The sequence below is a fragment of the Medicago truncatula genome, chromosome 2 (assembly GCF_003473485.1).
Source record: "Medicago truncatula cultivar Jemalong A17 chromosome 2, MtrunA17r5.0-ANR, whole genome shotgun sequence".
NCBI classification, from domain to species: Eukaryota; Viridiplantae; Streptophyta; class Magnoliopsida; order Fabales; family Fabaceae; genus Medicago; species Medicago truncatula.
This window is the reverse complement of record NC_053043.1, coordinates 19,072,009-19,090,232: the sequence shown is the minus strand read 5'-3', so window position 1 is coordinate 19,090,232 and position 18,224 is coordinate 19,072,009. Positions and strand designations below refer to the sequence as shown.

The 18,224-nt window shown below is 33.7% G+C and overlaps 2 protein-coding genes across 2 annotated transcripts; one reads left to right on the top strand and one right to left on the bottom strand.

Moving 5' to 3' along the window:
• Positions 1-1,505: 1,505 nt before the first annotated feature.
• On the top strand, positions 1,506-2,577 carry LOC25486551 (pectinesterase inhibitor 3). The gene is made up of 2 exons (XM_039830504.1): positions 1,506-2,026; positions 2,057-2,577. The coding sequence occupies exons 1-2, from the start codon at positions 1,644-1,646 to the stop codon at positions 2,256-2,258; spliced, it is 585 nt and encodes a 194-aa protein (XP_039686438.1). The 5' UTR covers positions 1,506-1,643; the 3' UTR covers positions 2,259-2,577.
• A 5,063-nt stretch (positions 2,578-7,640) lies between these two features.
• Positions 7,641-17,930, bottom strand: LOC25486549 (3-oxoacyl-[acyl-carrier-protein] synthase II, chloroplastic). The gene is made up of 14 exons (XM_013608139.3): positions 17,582-17,930; positions 15,690-15,895; positions 15,406-15,609; positions 13,688-13,798; positions 13,478-13,573; positions 13,297-13,342; positions 13,129-13,208; positions 12,646-12,714; positions 12,266-12,350; positions 9,836-9,990; positions 9,654-9,734; positions 9,492-9,551; positions 8,655-8,817; positions 7,641-8,293 (listed from the first exon to the last, which is right to left on the bottom strand). Exons 1-13 carry the CDS (start codon positions 17,736-17,738, stop codon positions 8,701-8,703), a joined length of 1,467 nt encoding a protein of 488 aa, XP_013463593.1. The 5' UTR covers positions 17,739-17,930; the 3' UTR covers positions 7,641-8,293; positions 8,655-8,700.
• Positions 17,931-18,224: the final 294 nt, after the last annotated feature.

Genomic DNA, 18,224 nt, shown 5'->3' with positions numbered 1-18,224 from the left:
CAAATTTAATACTACAACCAACTTTCTTAATCTCCGCAATTTTTGCAAAAGGCTCATATATTTAGGGACGGAGGTAGTATTAATTAAAATTTATTTTATACAATCAAAATTCATTTTGGTAATTAGACATCCAAAAACAATTTTAATCCAAAGTATCCAAACTACTTCAAGTCATAAGGATCACTTTTATACGAGTGCATCAAAACATAAGTCAATTTACGCAAACTCACTTTTAACCAAAATCAATTATCTTCCTCAATTCTATCAAAATCAATTTCCATCACAGTCAAACCAAACACACACATACTCGATGATAGCTCCTAGATAATCATTGTGCTAGTTTAGAAGACTTAGAGCGTCCACAATGAAGACACTTATTTTTTAATATTTAAATGGTCACGTGTACACCACTCATTTATAAAAAAAATTTAATAGTAGTACCTAATAAACACTCAATCTCTTCAACTCAGCCTCTCACACAAATTTCTTAAATGAAACTCACTAATCAACTATTAATAACTTTATATAATTACATTTCGATTGTTATCAAAACCTTGGAATAAACTTGTAATAACAATATCAATTGTTATAGTAATTTACATCAAAAGTGACAATCATAAGTCATAATGAGCAATTCTTGTTCCACAAATATAATTGATTTAGGCACACATATAAATGGAAATAAGTAAAAAGAGAAAATAAAAAAACAATTTATTGTTATTATTATTGAAAACATTGATTAATGTGTATTGTTGTGTGTGCGTCTAAATAATTTGGATTTGTGACTATCAAAGAACTTCCCAAGTCATAACATAATCTCCAAAAAAATAAGTCACAACACGAAGGTGGGCATCTGGGTAATTCAATGGTTTTTGAGTTCATAATTCATATATATATATATATATATCGACATAAATTAAATAGAATTATAATTGTACAACCATTTAATAATAATTTTGAAACAATTTTTTTTTCTCTTTTTGTATTTATCAAAAATAGAAGAGTGAAAAAGAAAGGAAAAAGGATGAAAAATAGCAAGAAAATAATGTGAGTATAAAAATGCAGTAGTTAAAAGTTGTAATAAATTTTTATTCTAATATTATTTCTCAAATAAATTTAGTAACAATAAAAGGAAGACTTAATAGTAGTTTTACCTTCTTAACTTTCTCAAAGTTGCGATTTTGACCCTCTAAGAAGAAAAAAAAACTACAAAATCGTCCTCTAAATTTTGTATTTGTGGCTGTTTTGACCCCCAAGGCCAATTTTGACTAGGCCTACGCTGACGTGACACTCTAAATGAGGTGTCACGTGTTATTTTTTTTACCAAAAATTGGCTTTGGGGGTCAAAACTGCTACAATTGCAAAACTTAGAAGCAGTTTTGTAGTTTTTTTTAGGGCATCAAAATCGCAACTTCGTAAAAGTGAGGATGCGAAACTGATATTAAGCCTAGAACTAACTAACTACTACTCCCCTTACACCGTCTATATACACATTTTCCAACCTCCTTTTCATTTATTGCACAAAAAGAAACACACAATAAACCAATTCCCACTACACAAAACCCTGCCACCACCACTAACTCCCTGCCAACACAGCTCCTACCACTCTTTCTTCTCTCATTTCAGATCTAAAACCAAAGAAAATGCAAACCAATCTCACACTCACTACTCTCTTCCTCTACTTCTTCATCTCAACTTTCTCCACCTCCATCTTAGCCCATGATGAAGCCCAAACCCAAGATCTAGTCCATTCCTCCTGCATTCACTCAAGGTACCCAAAACTATGTCTTCGAACACTCTCCAACTACACCGGACCCACCAAAAGCCCACTAGACATAGCACAAGCTGCACTTCACATAAGCTTAGCCCACGCCAAGAGAGTCTCCAAATATCTACGCTCTTCCAAAAGTGAAGCCCATGGCAGCAACAGCAGCTTAAGCAAACGCCAGCAGGCTGGTCTAAGTGACTGCAAAGAGCAGATTGCTGACTCAGTGGATGAACTTGGAAGAAGTTTGGAGGAGTTGCAACATCTGCGACCGGAAACATTCCGGTTGCAGATGAGCAATGCCTTGACGTGGGTAAGTGCTGCACTTACGGATGGTGATACTTGTCTTGATGGGAATGTTAGGGCTGATGTTAAGAAGAGGGTTAGCGATGTTGCTAGGGTTACGAGTAATGCTCTTTATTTGATTAATCGTGTTGGACAAAGTTGGAATGGGAAGCACAAGGTTAAGGATAGTTCAAGATCCAAGAATTGAGGTTGTGTTTGAATATTTTTGTTATCGATGTTATCGTATTTTTTTAAAATAAAATATAAACAAAGGAATACGATAACATCGACAAAAAAAATATAAACAAATGTAAGTAAAAAAAATTGATGTGATTGGATTAAATTTTGAACTTCGTACATCAATTTTATCTTATTTTTGTTTATATTTTGTAACGTAAGTATGTACGGAGAAGAAAGAAAAGAACGTGGGAAGTGCAGGTACTGCTTGGTTATTTAATGTTTGTAGTACTTGAAATGAAATGTGAACTTTTGTTGTAATTGATATATAAATCGATGTTTGTTGTTAATTTGGTATTGTTTATGGGACAGAAATTTAGTATTAATTAAAAGCAAATATGTAAAAATAATGGGGAGTACGTGATGGTGATGGGGAATGTCACTATGTAAAGAAAGCGGATATGATTATAATTTGAAGAATGCTAATCATTGCCTTCAAGGGTATTGGTTAAAATATTAAAATACGTAAGTTTGCAACGAAAAGTTGTGTAATTATTGTTAAGAAAAAGTAAAGATTTACTATATTTTTAAGACAAATTTTTTTATTAATGAAATCTTTAATCATTGTTCTTAAGGCATTTGTTAGCAAAACCCTTATAATTTATATGAATCTTTTGTCAATGAAAACATAAATGTGTTTGGGATTTTATATTTTGGTCTTGTTAGAATGTGCTCTTAGTCTTATAGGGCTTAATTCATTACGATATGTTAAAGTAACAAGAAAAAGGAAAGTGCAACTGAAGAGTTTTATGTCCAACAAATACAAAAGTAACAATTGCTTCCATAGGTTATTAAACACAACTGGAGTGATTGAGGTTCGAACTACTATCACAACGTCTGTTCTAAAAATTGATATTTTCATCGGTTAAACTAGTACCATAAGGATACTCATTACTCCCTCCGTTTTTAAATATAACTAAAATTGACTTTTTTTGTTCATTCATTTAATGATGTATTTGGTCCATATTATGAACCACATACATCATTAAATGAATAAATCTAAAAAATCAATTTTACTTATATTTAAATACGGAGGGAGTATCATTTTATTTGTTTTTTTATGTCTGATGTGTTTGGGATATTGTCGTATCCAATTTTTTTTAGGTATGTCGTATCTAAATTTTAGGTAGCAACGGTAATATAAAATAAATAATTTCCCTAACTTCAGGACTACGGTAAGAAAACAAGGACAGGAGTTGAAATGAATTAAAACTGTAAAGTCCCACATTCATTAAAACCAACTACTATCAAAAAATTATAATCAATTCCGTAAAGTTTCACACTTTTTAAGTTAATAGTGTTTCACACTTTTTCCGTAAAAATTATATGTCATTTTCAGTTTTCGTCCCTATAAAATTTTCGATTTGATTTGCACCCTCGTAAAATTTTTATTTTTCGGAAAACACCCTTAATAGGCCATTCAAAAATCAAAATTTCTTGAAAAAAAATTCTGAAAATGGCCTATTAGGGGTGTTTTCTGGAAAATAAAAATTTTACGAGGGTGCAAATCAAACCAAAAATTTTATAGGGGCGAAAACCGAAAATCACATATATTACAGGGGTGAAAAGCACTATTAACCCTTTAGAAAATATGGATCTTACATGAAGGAAACAAAAACATCACATATTCATATTCACTACCAAAAAGAAATGAAAAAGAAAAAAGAAAAGAAAAACTTTGCATTGAATTGCATCTATAGATTTTATTTCTATTGTCAACTTAGGGTATGGTCCAAGCATGGGCGTGGTCAATAATAGAGATGTCTTACGTTATAAAAGAAAGATAGAAAAATCTTCTCCAACTCCATAATAATAACCATGTGGGTTGTTCTTTTATATCATCAATTGCCGCATCATTCTGTGACTTTAAAATTCCATAAAATGTAGTCGGACAAATTTCAATTGGACATCACGTTTTTATCAAAAAATCTTAAGACATTGAATATATGAGCACTAACTATTAACATTCAATCCTTAACTAATAAGGATATCCTAAATAAGGTTGGTAAACCCCACTAGAATCATAGACGATGCTTGAACTAAGTTTAGACATTGAGAAGTCTCGTTAGTTAGGTATCATATTTTTAGAGGTTAGTGTTGAGAGTATCTAATTAGAGAAACTATTTCTCTCCTTTCGAGTTTCGACGCGTGAGAAATATGAATCTTTCTTTTCTATAAAAAAAAAAAAAAAAAAAACTTAAATTTACTTTTGATCTTTTATTTTCACCAATTAATTACACGCTGAAATGAGGAACCCCTAAAATGAGGTTATCCGAATTAGATTGGTAGTGTTTTCCGGATTTTAAAATCTGGAGTGGTCTTTTTCCAGATTTTTTTATTTATTTTAAGCTTTCAAATTCGTAAAATAAATGCAAATAAAAATATAAAATAGAAATAAAAAGATAAAGCAACTCATTTTATCTCATTTTATTAATATATGAATATTACATTACAATAATGTTGAAGCATTTGAAGCTTATTACATAAGAATTTCTAAGACTATTTCTAATCTCCTAAGAGCCTAAGAAGAGGGAGGGGGAGGGGGTAAGCTATACCAGTGGCTCCAGCCACTGTTGGAGGGGAAACAGAGGGAGAGGAAATAGGGGGGATGGGAAGAAGAAACCAATGTTGGCGAGGGCACAAGGGCCTCTAGGGAACAAGAGACCATGATGGTCAATATGACACCCAGACAGACCAACTTCACACCCAGACTGACCAACACGACCCCCACACTTCTTTGCAGCGCGGTTCCATCCCCATTGATTGTTCATACAATCCCTGAAAATTTCCAAAGAGGCCTCTTTCTATGAAAAACCAACGATGGAAACACATGGTTGTAGAAGGAAGAGGAGAAGAGGGTGGGAGATGTTGGTGTTATAAATTGTGAAGTGTCGAAGCCTATTTATAGGGAAGGAAGGTAAAAAAAAACGATTTCAAGGCAGTAATGAAGTCCAAAAACGTCTAAAAACACGTTTTTTGACTTGACCACCGTCCAAAACGTTTGAAAAACGTGTTCTATGTGGTGCAGACCACCGCCTAAAAGAAAATAATGCAGTTCGGATTATATAATCCGGAGTATACATGGTTTCCGGATTATATAATCTGAATAAATATGATCCTGGGTGAAACAAAGGAAAACTTGACACTTTTTGTAGGGTGAGGGTTGGTTCGGATTTTATAATCTGGAAAGCTTCAGCATTGGGTTCTTTTGTGTTGCCCACATTGCACTGACAGTTTATGTGGTCCACAACGCCCAGATAACTCTATAAATAGGGATCCCTGTTTTCATTACAAGTAACTACACCATAATAAAAATCATGGAATTCCCTGACTTTGATCCGAACACCAAGATAGCTGCAGTCTACTACAACGGGGGAAAACCACCCAATCTGTTTAGGATTTGCGACGATGTCACCCTCTCCGGGATGAAGGATGAGTTGGATCAAATCAACCGTCAACTCAACCACAAAGACAGGAGGAGGGTGGTTGATGTTGAATATTGATGTCCATTGTCCGACTCAGCCGGATCTCTTCGATTCAACCGAATGAAACTCACGAACTACGACGACGTGAGAACCATGTTCTCTGTCTTTGGTCAGCACAGTACTAGATGACTAATCGAGTTGGATGCTTTGTTGGTTAGATATGCTGAACAAATTCGAAAAAGTTTGATCCGGTCCAGGAACTACGAAGAGATCAGGGCTCTACTGGAGGGACCAGAGGAAGAAGTTAGTTTAGATGATCCATTATAATGTGCTATGTTTTAATTAATCGCGTGTTTTATGTTGTTTTAATTACGTGTTAGTTATATTTTGTTAAATTAAGTTGTTGCATTATATTTTAAATAATATATATATTATTTAAACTTTGATTATGTTTTAATTTACGTCAAAGATGTTCATTTAAACACTAAAACAGACCGAATTCAACTCACGTTTTAAGGATGTAAGTACAATCCGAATTACAAAATCCGGACTGCCTTAGCATATGATTCTTTTGTGAGGTCCACATTGCACCGACAGTTTTTGTTGTCCACAACAACCATAAACCTCTATAAATAAGCGTTTTCAGATTTCATCTTCATTCTCCATAAAAAAACACACAAACACACCAAAGAAACCATGCAAATTTTTGTCATTGTGCTGAAGATCTTTCTAATGCTATCGCAAATAGATTGCTCTCTATTTGATGACATTATGAAAATCTTCAGCATGCTGCCAAAAATATATAGATAGATGGATAGATATAAAGCTTCTGAACTTGATCTACATATATGAACATCAAGAGGTTTCTATGAGTTAGATCTTACTTCCTGCCAGATGAATAAGTCATTTGGCAAGAGAGCAGGATCTAACTCAAAGAAATCCTCTTGAAACACCTTGCCTTTCTTCATTATGTTATAGATCTAACTCCAAAGAAGAGATTATTATGAACTCGATCATGTCGGCCTACTGATTGTAACATGTCAGTTGGCAAGCCGACAGAATCAAGTTCAAAAGCTCCTCTTCGAACACCTTCCCAAAAGATTCATCATTTCTGTTATTATGGTTTTTTTAACTGTTTATTTGTCTTATGTTGTTTTTATTTATGTTATGCACCTTTGTTTTATATTTTTCCAAGCCATTTGCCACGAAAAGGCTCCAAATACAGGGTGTGATGCAGTTCGGATTTTATAATCCAGACAAACTTCATGCATTCCGGAATATAAAATCTGGAACCCCTCAGTTCATTTTGGACGATGGCGTTTCATCAAAGGTTTGGACGGTTAGTGGAGTTTTAATGCATTTTTGAACGGTTTTGATTGTGGAACACGTTTTATTTGACTGTACTTGTGACCTATGATTGATTTAAGGCTATAAAAAGGCTTGGATCTTCAACAATTTCCTTCATTCTTCACTTCACCTCCTTTCTTACATTTTCTTAAAAAAAAATTAGTTTTTTAGGTAATTTTTAGGTGTTTGTGGTGTCATGGTCATTGTTGACCATTCATACAACCCCTGCAATTGCATTGCAGCTTATGTGAGGATTATATAACGGTCAACAGAGACCCTTGACATCAAAGAAAGACACAAAAATTTCATATCGTAATTTTCCGAATTTTAGTTTCCAGAAAGAACTAACAATCTGGTTCGAAAAATAAAATCCGAACCAGGGGTATTTTTAGAATTTTTGCGGCGCGTGAGAAGGCAGCAAGATGGGAAAATGAACACTCAAAAATTAAAGATCACAGTAATCATTTCATATTTCTGTTTCTTTATATTTTGTTTTGAAAATCAAGTTAACCCATTTTGACAGCTCTATCCCCACCATTTAAAGTAAGTTGACAAATATATTAAAGATTAAAACATCGATCTTTTGTCAAACAAAAAAAATAAATCATCAATGTCTACTTCTATATGTTCAAATGTTGGCCACTAAAAAGGCTAGAACAATATAGAGGACACAAAAAATAACATTTGTAGGTTTCAAATGTTGGCCACTAAGTACAAGTACAACAAAGATCTAATCTAATAGCCCCTGCTATCACATATCTTCAGATTATATTAAAATAATCTGGTGGCCAGTTGCACGTAGCAAAAGACAAGATACTACTTAAACTGAAATCAACCTCAGGCATAAATTTCAATGAAAATGTCACCTAATCTTTTGTCAGCTCAAAAAACAACAGTTAATTTGATCCACATTTTCTCCTTTAATATGGCAATTAAACAATGACCATGTTGTTCCCCATCAAGTGATTGATTGTATAACGGCTACATCAGTGTCAAAACCTACTCTAGTGATTCATCGTCCGACAGGATATTTTTTCAGCAGCTGATAAACTCAATTCTATCTCACCAGGAGCACCAAACAATCTCTGTAAGTTCGGAATCTAGACGGTCATCTCATCAGTGTTTTGGAACATATTGTTCATCCAAGTAAGCAATCCACAACACAGGCGTTTTCACTCCAGCACAGGAGTAGTAAGAATATGCAAATGCTACACATTGCTTGGTTACTCAGCAACTGCAAGATAAAAAAGACATAAGCCATGTTTGGATAAACATCTTAACTAAGTGTTTTATAGCACAGGTGTTTATCATGTAAGTGCTTATGTATTAGCTATTTTTATAACAAAAGATAAAATAAAGTTAAACTGTTTTCATATAAGCTATAAACTATTTTCATAAGCTATCATGGAGAGACTATGGAAATAAAGCTGAAAACAGCACATGAACATGTCATATGCTGTTTTCATAAGCTCTCCCGAACAGCCTTACGAGTTTAGCTTATGACAATAGATAGGTTCAAATAAGTCAATCCAAACAGAACCTTAAGATGGATCAGAAAAGGAACAAAGGGAATATGTTCTCGAAACTCCAAATACCTTGTTAATGATGATAGGAAGGTAAACGCTTGGTCAAAAATCTGTTTCACTTAAAAGGGGCAAAAATGATTGAAGAATTGTGGCCACCAAAACCAAATGAATTAGACAAGCCTGCCTTAATGTCCAGTCTCTCTTTCTTTGATCCCACAAGCACATTGGTGTCCTGGTTTTTGTTTTCAATTAAACAAATTAGATAACTATAATGAACCCCATAAATGATACTACCTCTGTCCCTCATGATAAGCCATTTTTTAAAGGAAAAAGAAAACCTAAATATAAGTTCAGTTTCAAATTACTAGAAAATTTTATTATTACTTTTTTAAATAAACCCCTTATTAATACTACTCCCTCCATCCCTTTTTATAAGACCGTCTTACAACAATCACGGGTATTAAGAAATGTTGTTGGAGTAATAAATTTGTCGCAGATGTATGTGACTATTACTAAATTGCCCCCAGTGTATAGAATGTTAACTTTTCATATTTCAAGATATATTGATAGGATTAATAAGTATAATTGAAAAAAAAAAATGTAATAAATGCATCTAGAAATTGGTAGATGGTCTTATATTTAGGGACAAAGCATTTTTTATAAATGGTCTTACAATTAGGGACGGAGGGAGTATAAGTTTATCTTGGGTGATGAAAAGTCAAAGCTAGACACAACTATACATAAAAGGGTAGTTTAGGAACATCCATAAACAAAATTTACACATTAAATACACTCCCTACTTTTCTTGATATATGTGAAAACATAAAAGCTTATAATAAGGGACGGAGGTGGTAGGACACAACACATTTTGAAACATAGGAGAGAATGGTGCAACAAGTATCATACCACTGCTTCATCCGGGTTTTCTAGATTGATATTAGGATGAACCCACCCTGTCTTTATTGCCTACATGAAGTCAAACAAAAAGAACAAAAATCTTCATTTTTTTTGTCAGAACATTTAGGTTACTGGAACAAATTCATAAACAAGTGCCACAATTGTTGTCACCTGTATAGTTGCAACGGCTTCCACACCACCAGCTGCTCCTAGTAGATGACCAATCATAGACTTCGTCGAATTCACTTTTAGCTGTAGCATAAATCGAAAGAAATAAAAGGGCAAACAATTATAATTACCTTTACAGTGATTAGGGAGAATATAGTAATAAATACACATGAAAGAAAGTTTACTTCAGGATTTTGGCCAAAACAATGAATCAAAGCCTGGTACTCCTTAAGATCTCCAGCAGGTGTGGATGTGGCATGTGCATTTATGTAGTTCACGTCCTCCTTTGAAATTCCAGAATTAGCTAATGCCTTTTCAATGCAAAGAATAACACCAGCCCCTGTAGTTGTTGAATAGAGAAACATAAGTGCAAGCGTAATCAAGACATGATTTGCAGGGATATGCAGAACCAAATTTTCTTTAAGAGATCTACAGATATTCATGATTCACATACTCACCCAGTACAGTACAGTCAACAAAGTGTATTTAAAAACCTATAAGAATGTGATGGCAAAATGTTTTACTTTGGAATCATTTGGAAGATGTAGTTGGCATAATCTCTAAATTATCATGGTCAAAGTGACAATGTGAAATTGCATTTCGATAGTTGTTAAGAAGATAAGATGACAAGTGTGCAAAAATTTACAATCATGTTGAGAATTTGTAAAGATACAAATAACAACTATCACTATAAGTGACAAAATATGCTTTTGACCAAAAAGCTTTAGCATCCATTTCAAAAAAGTAATAGGACAACATAAATTATTTTCTAACAAAACATGCCTCGGCCTAATACATGATGATCACTGCGCACTGTAATTATCCTAGACGAAGAAAAAACAAGCAAAATAACCATGAAAACAGTTTATACAATATGCAAGAAGGGATTTGAGACCAATTACAATTACTATAGCAACAGCAGTAGCCTTTTCATACTAAATGGCGCAAATTAGATAGATGACACGATGCCATAAAACAGGGGAAATATGTCTTGGTAAATTTTTTATTATAAATAATCACTATTGAACACAAAAACATATGCAAAGAAATACTTATATCATTACAGTTTTGCCATTAATAAAATACTAAGAATTGACCATGATTTTCTGTTTTGCCATTAATAAAATTATGAAAACATATTTAGTTCTTCGGTCAACCAAAAAAATGTGGCATGATATATGTTCTTCGACAACAACAAAACAGAAAATCATGGTCAGTTCTTAGTATTGGGGTTGCCTTTAACTCAACCATAGAACACTGGATGGTAAAGTAAGGACTACCCAAGTTTATAAACACTACTTAAGTCATATCTCTAGGTGATGTGAGACTAAACCCACCCCCTCACACCCAGCACAATGAAGGCGCTGGTGGCTGCAATGAAGGGAACCCAAATATCGCCATTAAGGCCGCTAGGGGCGGAAAGAAAATAAGACAGAATTTCTAACATCAGTCTTTATGGTGAAAACAATCTTCCAAACAAGCCTTTTTTTTCCCATTCTTATGAGGCACAGCCACATCTCCTTCTTAAGACGTTGTGTTTAACACTTCCAACACCGAAACCATATGACACTCATATGATGTGTGTTGAAAACTCCTCATCAGATGTCTTGTTAAAGAAGTATATTTTCATCAGCTTAGACGCACGCCAAGCACTAAGCACATAGCCAACAATTTAAATAAGGCTTGGCACTTGAAAGGCGTGACTCAACAATAACCAAGCCTTATCCCACTAAGTGGGGTCAGCTACATGGATCAAATTATGCCATAATGTTCTATCATAGACCATATTTTGATCCAACTCATTAATCTCCAAGTCTTTCCTTATAGTTTCTCTTGTAGTTTTTCTAGGTCTTCCTCTGCCTCTGATGATCTGACTATCCTCCATCTGATCTACTCTCCTTACTACAAAAGCTGCAGGTCTTCTCTCTGCATGCCCAACCAAACCACCTAAGCCTATTTTCCACCATCTTTTCTACTATAGGTGCTACCCCAACTGAACTCTCTAATGTTTTTATTCCTAATCCTAAATATAACATCTACAAGTTCGTTGACATTGTTTCAATTGATGGAGATCGGTGTAATTCTTTCGCAGGCTAAGACATGACTTCATTGGTCCCTCCTACTGGCCTTAAACTTGGGGGAAGGAACTATGAGACCCAGGATAAGATTATTGAATCAGCATATTAGACTCAGTTTGGCAAGGAAAAATCAATAGCTTATAGCTTATAAGCTTGTATGATCAAAATAGAATTTTTTTAGTAGCAGTACTTCTCCCACAAGGTTATAGTGTTTTTTCACTTTTACCGTCTATTATCTTAATTAAAAAAATTAAATTTTAATTAAAAATATCTTTTAATGCCATTTTATATCCATCTTTTGGTTCAACCGCTACTTATATCAAACACATCAAATTCAATTTGTTAGTTTATCCACTATCAACTACGTTATCGGCTATAAGCTTCTTTACTACTAGCTAATGTATCTGTCATCCGCTACTTTTTATCAAATAGAGCCTTAGTCTACAATCTCCGAAAGTTCTCACAAAACCTACCAACTATTTATGTTTTTAAGATCATCCGAAAGGAATTGGTCTTAAAGAAGATGTAACATTTTACCATCAGGACGTGGCTCAGTCACATGATAAGCATCACTGGTGAAGCTTCCACCAAGGAACTCTGCATATATGGTTGCTCCCCTTTTCTGAAATATAAAAAGTTAGATGTCAATATCAGTTAGTTCACTTAATTGAATGTGATTTGCCAAAACAATGTAATGTAATAAAAATAATAAAGTACTTATGGCAATAAGCATGAAGCATGATTTTAACAAGGAATGTGACAATGGATGCATCACTGTGGTGTTATGCCTTTTGAAAGAAAATGAAGGACAGGATAGACAATTAATTAGGTAAATAAGCATCACATTAACATTCAACATCATGCTGTAAAGTTGAATTGCGTTTTATTTTTAAATTATTAGAATAAAATAAGAGTACCTTAGCATGCTCTAACTCTTCTAAAAGCAAAACTCCAGCCCCTTCACCCATGACAAATCCATCACGGTTCTGTGATATCACATAGGTATGCTAATGGTTAACAACAGAAGTGAAGAATAAGAAGAAAGACTAAGGAACAAAACTGCAAGCATTATAATTGTTTAGTATCCTTTGTACTTTGCAATTAATGCATCCGTCACTTCGTCAAGAATTAAGTTGTTTATATAATTAGATTTTGGAGCAGGTGCTGACAAATTTGCTCATTTTAGGAATAGAGTAGAGCTTTTCACTAATGTTTATTGAGTTGGATGCCTCCAAAGTTTCTCTTTTTCATTTCTCAAGGATTTTTCCACTTCAAATTATGGATATCATGAAATTTTTAAAACATTTTGCAGGGTCCAACTTTCATTAACGTCAAAAATGATTAATAAAAACTTAGCAATAATAATGGGAAAAGAAAACAAGAAAGATCCATAATATTACAATATCCCAAGGGCGTGAAGCTTTAGTAGGATCATTATTTCTTTGTGAGAGAGCCCTGCATGCTACAAAGCCACCCAAGCCTACACCAAGATTGTTGGATTAATATTACATTGATTGATGCCAAGATAACTTCATGCAAGCCAAAAAGATTTCGTAAAAATAGGATACCAATTGGTATTATAGCAGCATCTGAGCCACCACAAAGCATCACGTCCTGCAAAGGTAAACTCAAATTTTTAATGTCGTTCAATAAAATAACCATATAGCTATCCAAAACTTCTTATAAGAGACAAATAGTTGGGAAAAAAATGAGATATCCAACAAGCAAATGTTGAAGTGGAATACTTACAGCTTCACCTTTAATTATATGGTTTGCAGCATTCAATATACAAAAATTACTTGTAGCACACGCTGTGGAGATCGAATAATTTGGGCCCATCCACCCCTACAATTTTCAAAAGAAAAATCTTTTGTCAGAAACTTGAGACAAAAAACAAGGCACACATCTATGGAGTCAATAATATGTTCTTAGATTTTAATTTTATTTATTTAAACAGACCAGATCCATTGCAAGCATGGCAGAACCCATATTTGTTGTTGCAAATGGTACACAAAAAGGATTCATCTTTCTATACGAGATTCGTAAAGCTTCAATGGCATCATGAAAAACCTGTTCAGCACAAACAACAGAAACTAAATAGTCAATAAATCAAAGCAACCAACTTACATAATATTAAAGACTTATTGCACCATCTTGGATCACATTTGATAGTAATTTCATTTTACAAGACAGCAGAGATAACCTCTGAAGCTCAAATACTTCAAAAATGGAAATTTATAAGTGTCCGACGTGTATCTAATACCAATACACGTCTCCAATACTTCCAGATTTGTAACTAGAAAGTATCTAATATATTCTTTAGTTCTTTTAAAAAATATTTTCACTAATACTTCTTACCATCTAAGAACATAATTGACATCCGGATAAGATAAATCTTTGCTACATCATACTAATCACAGACACAAAATTGTATGTTTTTCCGACACAAATCCGGATACGATCTTTCACCCCCACCCGATCCTACGTAGGATCTCAAAAATGGAGTCACTATTGGTGGCGGCACAAATACAAACATGGTAGAATATATAACTAATAATTTATATTACATATAAATACATTTTCTATATGGTATCTGATACACGTATCAAAACGCTGTCGTAGGGAAGAGGAAGAAGGAATACTCGACCCATTTCAGCAAGGATCGTTGCCAAACAATCCCACCTCAAACTCGCGACGCGAGTTCGACCATGTTGCACACCTCCAGCGATCCTGGCTGTATCACTGCACAGAAGCATGGTTGTGTATAGTAGAATCGTACGATCTATGAGCCAGCTCAGGATCTAGGCTATACTAGCAGAAAGCGTATATTCTGATATAAATGGGGAAAGATATGTAATGTAACTATCATGTTTGGAACAGTGGCCAATTGGACTTCGAAATGCACTCCCATTGCAAACCTACGACTAAAGTCTTCAAATTAATACGTGGTGAATAGGTTGTGAACATGAAAACAAACATGTGACTATTGACTATTGACATAATTGTCATGGTAACAACTACATAATTGTGATCATCATATAGTGACTATTGACATGTTTATGTATAAATACGCAATTAGCAATGTGAACTTCTCATTACAAACATTGTGTATTTAAAAATAACTTTTCGTAAACATATCTCAGTCGTGTTGGTATCTTGATTTTTTAAAATTTCTTCATCTCCATATCTGTGTTGTATCATACATGTATTGTACAATACATTTGGGCTTAGGAGATAAGTGATAGAAACTGGTACCAAAATACAAATTAATAATATAATTACAATGGGTTCCGAAGAAATCTGAGAGTCTCAGGTCTCTCCCTTCCAAGAATTAGAGAGATTGGTCTCTCCCTACCAATCCTTTATCCAAATAACCGAATTCTCTTCTTTTCCTCTGCATCTTTATTTATAACACTAACTCCCTATAGCAGTTACATAAAAGTTCTGCAGATGAGTTACTGCACGTGTAACAGTTACTAGTTTATAATATATTAAGTAAACAATTTACTAGTATTATATAACTTCTGCCCCTAGGAGGCTTATTACTAACAATAACACCTTCCTACAAACAAATGTTATTATGCTTCATCTAAATATAAAGTAAACTGCTGAATGGGACAACTGTCTCTTCTCTCAATGTGCTAAAGCATAATCTAAAAATTCAAGAGAGTGATTACCTGCATTCCACCCATTCCGGAGCCAATCAAAACACCACATTTTGTTTTATCTAACTCATCCATTACTTCTTCAGTAATTCCAGCATTGACCAAGGCTTTTTTTCCAGCTGTTAGCAGATACAGCATAAATTTATCCATCCTCTTTGAAAACTTTGGAGCTACAAAGCCTTCAGTTGAGAAAGATTTGATCTCCCCAGCAATCCTCTGGAAACAGAGAATACTTAAGATCAAAAAGCTACAAAAGGCAACGGATATGAATGAACTTTGGAAGAAATATTGTTTACCGTTGGATATTGTGCACAATCAAAACCATTAATCTCGCTTATCCCACTAACACCATCAAGTAGATTATTGTAAAAGACATCTGGATCATGACCAAGTGGTGTGACCACACCCATACCCGTCACAACTACTCGTCTTTGCTCTATAGGAGGTTTTTTTGTTGTTGTAACTTCTTGAGCAGAATCCAAAGCTACAGCCATTACTTTACCTTGAAATTTTACAAAATGTGCGGCATGGGTAAGTAACTATTATAACAACAATTGACATTAAACAGTAAATCATGAGTCAAATCTGGCTTCCTCCAACATCAGCACAACTTTGGAGGTCATTCCTACTAAACATTCAAGAAAGCAATGCAAATTGCAAACAACCTTACAATAAAGTGAATACATAGCTCCAACCATTCAGAAAGAAGTGATAGATATGCAATTTTAATAGCCAAGGAATCATAATCTTAAAGGTGCACGATAAATTATAGTAGAGAATGCAATCAATGGCTAAGAATACGCCTAGGTTTAAGTAAATTATGTCACCATAAACCTAAGAAAAAAGATGCTTCAAAACATATATCATATGAAAGCAAACATGTACTTAGAATGATAAGTTGATCACAATAGATACATGACATTGAACAAAACATACCAAGTCACAAAACATGCATGCATATCCAATGACTAAATTTACATTCCTAAAGCAAGACCACTCATGCACTAGTCTCTTACGTAACACCAACACTTCATATTTAAGACGTGTCCGGTATTGGACACCTAGACAGATGGTTTGTTACATTGTCCACATGCTATAGTCATGTCTGGTGTTTGTGTCCGTGTCAATGCTTTATATGTAATCTCTGCCGGAAATTATATATCTTGTATCCTTCAAAAATTTCAAACGTTTTCCCCCAAAATGAAAAATACAATCAACTTTTAACATACAATCATGATATGGTAAGAGGGGGTAAAACTGTAGTTTAAACTTTTTACTTCAGATGAAAATTGCAAAATAGTTATAGTACTACAAAATGAAAACTTTAAATGACTACATTACAAGAAGAAAACAAAACAAATAGTCAATAATAATAAAATTAATTATCTAACTAACTAATTAATTCAAACAACCAGGAGGTTACAAGTCCTTATCTCTGAAGTTCTGAGTACTAACCAACCATATTTATGTTCCATGAATCCAACCAATCAAACTATAAATTTAAGTATGATTATGTTCCTTGCAATTAATTTTAATTTTTTATTTTAGTCCTTGTAAATATTTTTGTTTAGATTCAATCCCTATAAATTCAAAAATTGTTGCTTTTAATCCCAGATGTTATATCTAGCCCAACAAAATCACGCCACGTGACCCAATAAGCTAACGTCAAAGACTAAAATCAACAAATTTTTTCAAGAACTGAATCTAAACAAAACAAAAAAAACTTACAAAACTAAAACCAAATAACGCTATAGTTGGATAGACTAAAATCATATTTAAATCAACTATATACCCTGGAGCACCGACACCTCTGATCAAAGACGTGTCCGATGACCGACACAACACAAGTGACTACATTCAAATAATTGACTTTCTCAGAATATTACCATGTCGACGTGGTGGACGTGTCAGTGTCGTGTCAGGTGTCTATGCTTCATATATAGATATAACTAATAAGCAAATTAATAAATTAAAACAACAAGCATATTTACAGAAATGAATAAACAAAGCTGATACAGAAACAAGGAAAAATCTAAAATCAAATGCTTATTGTTTCAAAATAACTAACTGAAAATTCATCATGATATAAAAATTAATTATAAAAATAAACATCAGAATTAACGAATAAACTTAAAATAATAAAATGAAATGAAAATTGAGTAATTAATGGAAAAAAGTGTGAAATTACCAGAACGGGACATTCGATTGGGAGAAGAGAGATTAAGGTGGTTGTTCCTGCTGCGACGACGAGAACGATGAGATTGAGAAGAGTGAGAGTCACACGTGACTGACATGCAAGCAGCAACAAGCCACGTGCAGAGAGGAGAGGTAAGTGAAGAAGCCATGAAGAGAATGAGAATGGTGTGAAAGAGATGAAAGAAATAATGAAGGAAGAAAGGTTAAGAATTGAATTAAAGGTTTTTTTTTTTTTTTTTGTTAGTTTTGATTTTGATTTTGATTTTAATTTTTGTGGTTGGTGTTTGAGTGAGAGAAGAGAACTGGGTGCGATGAGAAGCAGAGTTCTGTACAACAGTAGTAGTAAATCACTAACAGCTTAACAAATAGTCCATTTCTCATTTTAATTATTATAATAATCATAATCAATTAATATAATATATATTGAGATCCAAATCAATCCAAAATAAAATCACAATCCCGTTGGTTTATACAGACGTTGGTTCGAACCGAACATCCCATTTATTTAGTTTTAAAAAATTAACTTTTTGGATGTAAACGGAGTATCAACACAAGCAATGTGAAGATTAATCCTTCGAATATTATGGGACATAAATATGCGACAAACTTTCTTAAGAGTTTTAATGTTGCTGCAT

What these genes read in the sequence shown, in the direction of transcription:
- LOC25486551 (XM_039830504.1), top strand. Translation starts at nt 1,644, where the DNA reads ATGCAAACCAATCTCACACTCACTACTCTCTTCCTCTACTTCTTCATC. An exon ending in AGAAGTTTGGAGGAGTTGCA is followed by an intron (nt 2,027 to 2,056) that starts ACATCTGCGACC and finishes ATTCCGGTTGCA; the next exon opens with GATGAGCAATGCCTTGACGT.
- LOC25486549 (XM_013608139.3), bottom strand. Translation starts at nt 17,738, where the DNA reads ATGGCTTCTTCACTTACCTCTCCTCTCTGCACGTGGCTTGTTGCTGCT. An exon ending in GACTGAGCCACGTCCTGATG is followed by an intron (nt 9,991 to 12,265) that starts GTAAAATGTTAC and finishes CAACAACTACAG; the next exon opens with GGGCTGGTGTTATTCTTTGC. An exon ending in GTTTTGGCCAAAATCCTGAA is followed by an intron (nt 9,735 to 9,835) that starts GTAAACTTTCTT and finishes TTTATGCTACAG; the next exon opens with CTAAAAGTGAATTCGACGAA.